Source organism: Lithobates pipiens, unplaced genomic scaffold (genome assembly GCF_037356315.1).
Source record: "Lithobates pipiens isolate NorthernLeopardFrog02 unplaced genomic scaffold, aLitPip1_a1.2 Scaffold_30, whole genome shotgun sequence".
Lineage (NCBI taxonomy): Eukaryota > Metazoa > Chordata > Amphibia > Anura > Ranidae > Lithobates > Lithobates pipiens.
Window position 1 is genome coordinate 49,902,343 of NW_027507791.1, and position 12,161 is coordinate 49,914,503.

Below are 12,161 nucleotides of genomic sequence, written 5' to 3' on the forward strand. Positions count from 1 at the left end.
GTAAACCTTCACTTCAAAGAATACCCAATGACGTGCAAGGAAAACAATGAAATAAAAACAGCTTTTTTTCTTGCACATGATTGGATGGTGGAAGTCAGCAGCAGAGCTTCTGATCACTTACTAAGATCTGGAGCAATTGCATTTTGCAAAGTGCACAGTCTACTTGCCTTTAGTAAATCAACCCCATAAGGTTTGTACACATTTTACCTACATGATGGAAGAGATACTATTGAAGGTCAGTCTATAGACTTGTAAATATAAAAAAACAATATTATAATTGACATAAAACACAAAAAAAAATATGTTTGCAGGTATTGTACAACAAAAGACAAGTGCAATGGTATTAAACCGGCTTTGAACTAGAAGATATTTCAAGCCTTGACAGCACATCTTCTACTCCCAGCAACCAATCAAATTACAACATGTAATTTAGTCCATTGTAGCTTAAGAACGAAAGCTAACTCCTAATTGGCTGCCTTTGTGAAACTCAGCTCTTTTTTATTCAACTCATTGGTGGTCTTTTAGAACGGTATACTTGCAAAAATCTGCTGTTAAACTTCACAAACTCAGATGTTTGTCCGTACTCTGACAACCAACTGCCAGTTTTCCCTTTCATCAACTGACACTTTTTGCAATGAATCCTATAAAAATCCAAAACACACCACCAAGTCAAACAAAAGACGTAAAACCAACTTGTCATAAGTCAGTCCATTTACATTAGTAGTTGGTAGGCCCTGTAGAAGATGGGTGAGGATTAGGTGTTCTGATAGATGCTTTCTGGCTCATCGAACATTTCTTGGGTGTCCGCCAAACGACGCATAGCTTTGGGCCTCACAGTAGAGTAGATAGGATTCTAAAAAAAAAAAAAAATACACATAAATAGATAAAACAAAGTCATAATAAAACAACACAACCAACCTTCTGCTGGACTGTCCAAAATGGAAAGAAGATGGCTGTTTTTCATTTCAATATGTTTATTAGAAGTTTGAGTAAACAAGAAAATAGAATCTGCTCATTGGACGCCCTCACAGGGGCTAATGGCTGTTTTTAAATAACATTGCAGAAATAAGGCATGGGTAACTATGCCTTATTTCAGGGCGTGCTATGCTTGCTCCCCATATTGCTTTTTATATGTGCACGGTTCCATGCATCAGAGGGGATGGAGTCACCGGGTGGCCCCGCCCTCCGTTATATAAGAACTGTCAGAAGAAGAGAAGCGTCACACAGCGGAAGCCTCCCATTGCGCGGAGCGGCCTGAGAACGAAGAAGAGACGCCGTGGAGGACGAGAACAACGGAGCAAGAAGAAGCGGATCGATGGAAGAAGAAGATGGAGGAAGAAGATGAAGAAACCGAAGGATTAAGAAAAATAGAAGGAAGAAGACCAGAAGAAAGAAGATGAAAGAAGTCTTTAATAAAGGACTTTTCAAAGACCGTCTCCTGTCATTTTTAACACTTTTGTCACTTTTTTGGTGAAATTGTAGGAGTACTTTTGTACCCCCTTACCATTTCACACAGAGGGGGGCTGGGTGTCCCCTTGTTAAAGGGGGCTTCCAGATTCCGATAAGCCCCCCGCCCGCAGACCCCCACAACCACGGGCCAGGGTTGTGGGGATGATGCCCTTGTCCTCATCAACAAAGGACTTGTGCCCAAGCTGTGTCTTGTCGTTTTTAACATTTTTACACTTTTTTGTGAAATGGTAGGGGTAGGGGATTTGTATCCCGTTACCTTTTCACACAGAGGGAGGCCGGGATCTGGGGGTTAAAGGGGGCTTCCAGATTACGATAAGCCCCCCGCCCACAGACCCCCACAACCACCGTGCAAGGGTTGTGGGGGATGAGGCCCTTGTCCCCATCAACATGGGGACAAGGTGCTTTGAGGGTGACCCCAAAGCATCCTCCCAATGTTGAGGGCATGTGGCCTGGTACGGTTCAGGAGGGGGGGTGCTCTATCGTCCCCCCTCTTTTCCTGCCAGGTTGCGTGCTTGGATAAGGGTCTGGTATGGATTTTGAGGGGGGCCCCCTCGCCATTTATCTTAAAATCCATGCCAGACCTGAAGGGCCTAGTATGCTCTTGAAGGGGAACCCATGCCGTTTTTTTTTTACATTAAAGTCGTGTTGTAAGTCGCGCTGTGATTCACACTCAAGTCGTGTCCAAGTTGCCTCCCAAAGTCGTGCTGGAAGTCGTGTTGCCCCTGTGTGAATGGACTGTTATGATACAAGTTCAATAGACACAGATTGTTATTTGTTATTGTCAGAGTCACGTCGAATATCCTATCTGTATCGAACTGTGTCAAAACAAAAATGAAAATAAAGCATTTATTTATGTCGGATCTTTCGTTTTTCAGACTCTGTGCTTTCGTTGTCATTTGTCAAAACGATAACAAAAAAACCTGAAATTCAGACGAAAATGCATTCGGACAAAAAACGAATGCACATGTCTAGTAATATCACCATTTTTTTGCGTAACCAGTGCACTCATTAGGCACAGAGCCATTTTGATTAACTCTGTGCGATTTGATTGCTCTGATGGTCAATCATACCAATCACAAATGTAAACAGTACTGCTGTTTACATTTGAGAGCCCGCCCCTTCCTCCTCTGCTGCCAATTCTGATGATCTTCTGCATTCCTCTTCTCCAGGCATTCTCTAGGTAAAATTGCTTCTACTGACCACCAAAGAAAGGGGACACATTGAGCAACAAGGAGGGAGGCTCACTGACCATCACTGAACATCCAGAGGGTACAGGGTATATAGACTATAAAGGGGGCACATTGAGCAACAAGAAGGAAGGCCCACTGACCATCACTGAACATCCAGAGGGTACAGGATATATAGACTATAAAGGGGGCACATTGAGCAACAAGAAGGAAGGCCCACTGACCACCACTGAACATCCAGAGGGTATAGGATATATAGACTATAAAGGGGGCACATTGAGCAACAAGAAGGAAGGCCCACTGACCATCACTTAACATCCAGAGGGTACAGGATATATAGACTATAAAGGGGGCACATAGAGCAACAAGGAGGGAGGCTCACTTACCACCACTGAACATCCAGAGGGTACAGGGTATGTAGACTATAAAGGGGGCACATTGAGCAACAAGAAGGGAGGCCCACTGACCACCCCTGAACATCCAGAGGGTACAGGATATATAGACTATAAAGGGGGTACATTGAGCAACAAGAAGGAAGGCCCACTGACCATCACTTAACATCCAGAGGGTACAGGATATATAGACTATAAAGGGGGCACATTGAGTAACAAGAAGGGAGGCTCACTGACCATCACTGAACATCCAAAGGGTACAGGATATATAGACTATAAAGGGGACACATTGAGCAACAAGAAGGAAGGCCCACTGACCATCACTTAACATCCAGAGGGTACAGGGTATATAGACTATAAAGGGGGCACATTGAGCAACAAGAAGGAAGGCTCACTGACCACCACTGAACATCCAGAGGGTACAGGATATATAGACTATAAAGGGGGTACATTGAGCAACAAGAAGGAAGGCCCACTGACCATCACTTAACATCCAGAGGGTACAGGATATATAGACTATAAAGGGGGCACATTGAGTAACAAGAAGGGAGGCTCACTGACCATCACTGAACATCCAAAGGGTACAGGATATATAGACTATAAAGGGGACACATTGAGCAACAAGAAGGAAGGCCCACTGACCATCACTTAACATCCAGAGGGTACAGGGTATATAGACTATAAAGGGGGCACATTGAGCAACAAGAAGGAAGGCTCACTGACCACCACTGAACATCCAGAGGGTACAGGATATATAGACTATAAAGGGGGTACATTGAGCAACAAGAAGGAAGGCCCACTGACCACCACTGAACATCCAGAGGGTACAGGATATATAGACTATAAAGGGGGCACATAGAGCAACAAGGAGGGAGGCTCACTGACCACCACTGAACATCCAGAGGGTACAGGATATATATATACTATAAAGGGGGCACATTGAGTATCAAGAAGGAAGGCCCACTGACCATCACTTAACATCCAGAGGGTACAGGATATATAGACTATAAAGGGGCACATAGAGCAACAAGGAGGGAGGCTCACTGACCACCACTGAACATCCAGAGGGTACAGGATATATAGACTATAAAGGGGGCACATTGAGCAACAAGAAGGGAGGCCCACTGACCACCACTGAACATCAAAAGGGTACAGATTATATAGACTATAAAAAGGGCACACTGACCACCAATGTTTTAAAGGAAAACAGAATTGGCCACCAGCATTAACGGAACACTCACCACTTACCACCAACATTTAAGGGGTCACTCACTACTGACATTTAAAGGGGCACTCATCACCCACAGCCACTACAAGACAACACCTACCAAACTTGTTTAAAGCACTTTGCAATACTCACATTTACTTCTATTGCATCTGTCCTCAGTGGATCACCTATAAGATCAGCAATAACAAGTTATAAGAATTCAATACTTGATGCACAGTGTACAGTAAAGAGCTGTTTTGAATTTTTACAACAACAAAGCCCAGTAGTGGAATCCAGTTTTTCCAATTTGACTTGGAGCAAAATATAGGTGAAACCAGATCTTCTGATCTGCATACATGTTCCAGGGCAGCAATGTAGACCAGAGGATCAGCATTAAAGACAGGAAATCGGCATTTTCAGGAAAAGGGCAGCAATATTATAATGTGTGTTTCTACTGGGAGCTTCCTTTAATAACAATAGGAGTAAAGAGGGTGGTAATAGGTTTAAGGTGGACTGCAGGATGTCCATGCATTTGTTAATCCCTACAAAAAGAGAAGGAATTATAACAAGAATTATATTCACAAACAAGCTTTAAAACAAGGCTGATCAATACTCCAGCAATTACGAGCAGTATCTCTATACGCCTGCAACCTGGACCAGATATTTTGGGGAACCAGATGGCATCACAAACGGCTTCCGCGTTACGAGGGAGAACCCTCTTCTTCAGAGCCACAGACCTGCGGCATTCTATACACTTTTTTAAAAGGTTGGCTACACCACCTACTCATTTGACCAAGCTCCAGAGTGCAGGAGATTGTATTGTTTTATTTGTTAATCCCTACCAAGGAGACACCCACTCTACAGCTGCAGATACGCGGGGGTTAGGATATTTATACATGCAGCTGTGGTGTTGTGAATGCCTCGGCCACTTAAGATTGGTCAAGTACATTGGCAGCTCCCTGGCGAGATCACTGATGTGGGATCGGAACACGTCTGAGCTCATCCCTACTAGAAATCCCTCACAAATAAATTAACATGTCTGTAGGCATTAGGGATGGGCCGAACACCCCCCTGTTTGGTTCGCAGCAAAACTCCCGAACAGGGGTAATGTTCTAACCCGAACGCCGAACCCCATTGAAGTCTATGGGAGCCGAGCAGGAAAAATGCCCATTTTGAAGGCTTATATACAAGTAATTGACCATAAAAGTGGTATGGGGGTCCAGGTACTGCCCAGGGAACATGTATCAATATATTTTTACATTTTTTTAAATTATCGTTTTTTCAGAAGCAGTGATTTTAATTATGCTTAAAGTGCAACAAAAAAATTTAAAAATGTATTTAAACATAGTGCATGGGGGGGTCCCCGTAATGTGCCTGTAAAGTGGCGCATCTGTGCCATGCATAGAACATGCTGCAGCAAAAATGAAATTTCTAAGGAAAAAAAAGTCAAATCCCATTTAAAATGACTTGCCGGCACCCAGCTATTGAAAAAATAAAGAAGAAAAAAGGCATATAGGCCCTTAGGGTCTGGTATGGATTTTAAGGGGAACGCCACGCCAAAATGTAAAAAATAAAACGGAATGGGGTCCCCCCAAAATCCATTTCAGACCCTTATCTGAGCATGCAGCACGAGCGAGTGCCCCTTCCCCCTTCTGAACCATACGAGGTCACATGCCCTCAACATGGGGGGTGGGTGCTTTGGGGCAGGGGAGCTCTGCCCACCCCACCCCACCCCAAAGCACCTTGTCCCCATGTTGATGGGGACAAGGGCCTCTTTCCGATATCCCTGGGCTGTGGTTATCGGGATCTGCGGGTGGGGAGCTTATTTGGATCTTGAAGCCCGTTTACCAAAGGGTGCCCCTTGATCCCCGTTCCCCCCCCCCCCCATGTCAATGGGTATCGGTATATCGCACCCCTACCCATTCACCAAAAAAGTGTCAAAAATGAAAAACCACAATTAATTGTTTTTGACAAGTTTTACTCACTCAGGTTGAACTGGATGGACTGGTGTCTTTATTCAACCTTACTATGTGACTATGTAAGAAGTCCTTTATTAAAAAAAAAAAAAAAATAGTGTCTCTCGATCAATCACGATGCCCGCCGGACCCGAAAAATATTAAAAATAAAAACACTCTTGCCTCCTGGGAGGTGTCAGAAAGGAGCAGTGCCATCATGCGATGTAGCCGGGTGGCCCCGCCCATTGCCTATATAAGAAATGTCAAAGCGCAGAACGGGAATGTGGCAGGAGGCCTCCCAGGAGGGGGAATCTTTTTTTTTTTCTATTTTTCGGGTACGTCAGGCATTGTGATTGACGATGGATTTACATCGCAGGATACTATTTTGTAATAAAGAACTTGTCAAAAATGGTTTCTTGTGGTTAATACTTTTTGACACTTTTTGGGTGAATGGGTAGGGGTACGATGTACCTGATACCCATTCACATGAGGAGGGGGCAGGATCTGGGGGCCCCCTTATTAAAGGGGGCTTTCAGATTCTGATAAGCCCCCCGCCCACCCTTTTCAGTATAGCATTGTTTTCAGTATAGCAAATTTACACCAACACATCAGATGTATTGGAAAATAATTGTTACAGATACTGTACTTTCTTCAATTCTGCTCATCTGGAAAAACTGTGCAACATGTTAAGGCCTCTGTTTTAACTGGTTCCCGACCGAAGCTGAGATAGAGTGTAGAGCAGGGATATGCAATTAGCGGACCTCCAGCTGTTGCAAAACTACAAGTCCCATCATGCCCCTGCCTCTGGGTGTCATGCTTGTGGCTCTCAGAGTCTTGCTATGCCTTATGGGACTTGTAGTTCTGCAACAGCTGGAGGTCCGCTAATTGCATATCCCAGGTGTAGAGGAATTAGAACCCTTCTCAGTTTTTATTGCTGTCTGTGCCCCCATTAAGGAAACTCACCCTCTCTATGTGTCCTGTTTACCATTATCTTAAGTGAAAGTAAAAGAAAATCCCAAATTTTGGGTTGTCCCCAGAAAAGTAATCAAGGAGAAATCTTCCAATGGGGACATTAGTTCTGGTGACCTGGGGGTCCCCAAGGAATTCCCTTAATATGTAGGGATTTTCTCTCACTTCCTGTTTGGTTATGGGACAGGAAGTGAAGGAAAGTCTGTGAAATAGGACACAGATGGTGAAAAAAAAAAAAATCTGACAGGTGATATAACCCATCTTTGCTCTATCCAAAACAAAAATAAAAAAAAATGCCTATCATTCTACTCTAATGCGCCGTACACACGATTGGACTTTCCGCCCACAAAACCGTGGGATTTTGTTCGAAGGGCATTGGCTCAAAATTGTCGTGCATACACACGGTCACACAAATGTTGGCCAGCAATTACGAACTTAGTGACGTACTAGACGTATTACGTGGTTTTTCGGCTCTTTAGCGCCCCCCTTTGGGCTACTTCTGCTAATTTAGTGTTAGTAGAAGTTTGGCGAGTGTTGATTCGCGCTTTTCTTTTGGCGTTTCTTTCATTTCGTGCTTTTTAGTTCATTTCTGAACAGCCGTTCGTCAACCAGACATGTTGCGGAATCGGAGGAGATAACGTGTTATTTATTATTGGCCTTGACATTACTTTGACATTATTTTTTTGTTTGAATAATGATTTGATTTGGTATATTTTCTATGTTTTTGGATGCATAGAATGCACTTTTTGGTTAAATTCTATTGGCAGATACCATGTCTAATTTTATTTTTTTAATGCACAATAAAAAAAATTGTGGAGAATAATACTTGGCTATGTGTTTTACTTCAAATGACAGTTTGCCCTTGTACACACAATCGGAGATTCCGTCAGAATGTGTCCGATCGGAGCGTTTTGTCGGATAATCCGACTGTGTGTGGTATGCATCGGACTGTTTCCGTCGGAATATCCGTCTGACCAAATTTTCCAACTTGCTGGAAATATTTTCCGACAAACTGCTCCGATCGGACATACTCCGATCATGTCTAGAGAATTTCGATCGGACAAAGTGCCTTGCATGCTCAGATCAAATTCCTACCTCACAGCTATTGGCTACTAGCCTGAACGTAGTCCCATCGTAACGAAATTACGTCATCACGTTCTGAAAGATCGGATTTTCCGGCAACTTTGTCCGACCGTGTGTATGCAACAGTTTCGGACAAGATCCGTCGGACAAAATCCGACGGACAAAATCTGACGGATTTGGTTGTCGGAATCTCCGACCGTGTGTACAAGGGCTTTGGGAGTAGGCAGTTGCATTTTATAAAATACAATATAAAATTGACAAGGGACACCAACATAGTTGTATCGTTGTTCTTAAAAACGACGGGATCATGGTGTTGTGGTAACTTGCACAAATAAAAAAAAATAAAAAACAGCATAATAATATTATTTTAGATATCACTAGAAAAAAAAGCCTTTGCAAATTTGTTTACAATAACTCCATCAGTATCACCAGCAAAGCAGCTTCATTATTATCCCATTAAAGAAGAAGAGAAATGTGCGCTGCATTTGGAGATTTCATAATTTGCCACGTCACGATTGTTCATTCTCCATGACAAACGCTAGTTTACAAGACCGACCGCTTCTGCTTCCGAGCATGCGTGTTTGACTTGTGTACACATGCTTAGAAAGTCCGACAACGGACATTTGTTAGCGGAAAGTCCAAAAACAATTGTCCGATGGAGCGGGCACGCGGTCCGATTGTCCGCCAACAACCTCACATCCAACATTTCCCATCGGAAAGTCCAATCGTGTGTACGGGCCTTTAGCATTGAGCCCTGAAAAGAACTTTAATCTACTTTAATCTATTTTTTTTTTAAAGAAATAGTTCACTGACAACCAGGAACCAATCAACATAATTCCTGATCATGTGACCACCATGCCAGCTAATCACGGTGATCATATGGTTTGGGTTTGGGTTACATTGATATGCACAGTGATAGCTGAAGCCAGTCTATGTTTCTATGTAAAGGCTGTACAAGCCCATTGATAGCTGATCTGATTGTTTAGCAGCCAAGACTGACTTTCTGCTTCAGTAATGGTACCGGCAACCTCAGGCAGCTTCTCCCCTCCCACAATCACCAATAATAGCAAAATGTAAAAGGAATCTAATACATTTTTTAATTATTACAAAACCTAAAGAGTTTTAAGATTGTATGTCTACAGTACATTATATCCTGTAAAGTTCATATATACCCAGTGGTGTAACTAGAACCTTCAGGGCCCCGATGCAGGAAACCATGGTGGGCCCCCCCGACCTCCGGACAGGGCTCTTTTCTCCGAGCCCGATGGTGGAACACCAGGGCCCAGTCCCAAGTGGGTGGCTGCATATAAAGGAACCGATTTAAAAAACATCAATTACAGCCACTGTGCCCATCAAACGCCACCACTGTACCATCTAATGCCACCACTGTACCATCAAATGTCACTATTGTGCCCATCAAACTCTGCCGCTGTGCCCAAATGCCACCGCTGTGCCCATCAAATGCCACCGCTGTGCCCATCAAATGCCGCCACTGTGCCCATCAAATGCTACCACTGTGCCCATCAAATGCTGCTACTGTGCCCATCAAATGCTGCTACTGTGCCCATCAAATGCTGCCACTGTGAATCCCCACTGCCCGCTCACTGTCTGCCCGCCACTTACCCTGTCTTGGTGGGGCAGCGGGTAACGGCCATGAGTGGGGTCCTACATGCAGCTACTGCCATCCTCATCTCCCGTCCTCTCCTCCTGATGGGCGTCCAATAGCTGTGTCTATCGTTTCAGCCAATCAAGTGATGGGTAAAAGACCCGCACACCTGATTGGTGGAGAGGCGGTTCAGTGTTAGGAAAGTGAATATTAATTCACTTTTCTAACACACCTGGCTGGGTAGACTGTGAGCGTCAAGCATGGCGCTCGCAGTTCACCTATTTTGAAGCCTATTATAGCCCATGGCTCTAATCAGGCGCTACAAAAACACCCCCCGCCGCTGTAATTCAGGCACCCGGCACCCCAAAAGGAACCAGACACCTAAATATGGGGGGTGGCAGCGGTGGCCATGGATAGATTCATGCCATGCTATGCATGAATCTATCCATTGGTCATAGAGGGGGTGGAACCTGTGCACCCTTTTGGATGCACCGCCACTGATAAACACATGCACACACACATGCATACATACACATACATATATGAACACACACACACATACATACATGCATGCTCTCACACACACATACAAGCATGTTCACACACACACATATAAGCATGCTCACACACACTCACACACACACAAGCATGCTCACACATGCACACACACACATACATTAATGCTCACACACACACACATACATGCTCACACACACACACATACATACAAACATGCTCACGCACACAGATATAAGCATGCACGCACACAGATACAAGCATGCTCACACACACATACATGCATGCTCACACACACACATACATGCATGCTCACACACATACATGCATGCTCACACACATGCATGCTCACACACACAAACACACACACATACATGCTCACACACACATACAAGCATGCTCACACACACACACATACATACAAGCATGCTCACACACAAGCATGCTCACGCACACACAAGCATGCTCACACACATGCACATACAAGCATGCTCACACACACATACAAGCATGCTCACACACATACATACAAGCATGCTCACACACACGCACATACGAGCATGCTCACACACACATACATAAAAGCATGTTCACACACACACACACACACACACACACACACACAAGCATGTTCACTCATACAAGCATGCTCACACACACACATAAAAGCATGTTCACTCATACAAGCATGCTCACACACACACATACAAGCATGTTCACTCATACAAGCATGCTCACACACACACATACAAGCATGTTCACTCATACAAGCATGCTCACACACACACATACAAGCATGTTCACTCATACAAGCATGCTCACACACACACATACAATCACAAATACAGTAGATAGGCTTATTAAAAAAAAAAAACAGCAGACATTTACCGCTTCCTGGCGGGTACTGCACTCTAGGGGGAGACAACGAGCACACACTGCTTTCACTAAGCCTAATGTGAGGAGCTGCCGCACAGTGCCGATTTCAGTTCGGCTGATGATTGTGAGCTCCTCACAGCCTTTCCTCCTATTGCAGAAGTACAGGGGGCCCGGTCGCCATGGCGATCTTTGCGACCCCTATAATTCCGCCACTGCATATACCTGTACTTTAAGATAAGATGATTTATATACTGTATTACCGTATTACCTGTCATTGGGTCTTGGTTGTTTACAGAAGAACGACGTTGACGGAACATGTAGAGGAATCCCAGGATAGCAAGGATGAGAAGAAGTGGAGTTTCCGAGCAAATTATGAGAAGATATGTGCTACTGGTTCCTGTGAAAAGTCAATAATTATCAACATTATCGTCATCATGATTGCTACATGCAGTACATTCGTCTTCCCATACGTTCTTTATTGAAGTTTTTCTATATAAAGTAAGTCCTCTTAAAATGTTTCTCATTAAGGGCTTCCCAGAAGCCTAGGGATCACCAAGAGAAGTTCAACCTTGACAACCAGATTTTGTCTCTTTGTCCCATTCTTAACCTCTTTGGTCTCATGCTAAAATCTTAAATGTCATCATTAAATGTGATCAAATTATCAAAATAAATAAAAAATGAATTGTACGTTAATTAATTAATTCATTCATTTTAGCATCAGTATTAAGAACTACTGTTTTTACCCCACATCCACCAATCACAAAAAGCTCTTTATAAGAGTTAGTCTGGTTGAAAAAAGACTCAAGTCTATCCAGTTCAACCAATATTAAGGAGAAAAAAAAAATACAATAATATATACATAATCCTATAACCATAGTTGATCTAGAGCAGGGATATGCA

At 43.6% G+C, this 12,161-nt stretch overlaps 1 protein-coding gene across 1 annotated transcript in view; it reads right to left on the reverse strand.

Annotated features, from left to right (window-relative positions):
• Positions 1–12,161, reverse strand: part of LOC143942198 (Fc receptor-like protein 3) — a 61,351-nt gene that overhangs the window by 45,835 nt on the left and 3,355 nt on the right. Inside the window, exon 3 of the mRNA XM_077463451.1 lies at positions 11,530–11,658. Coding sequence (XP_077319577.1) covers positions 11,530–11,658 — 129 coding nt within the window. The remainder of the gene's footprint in view (positions 1–11,529; positions 11,659–12,161) is intronic.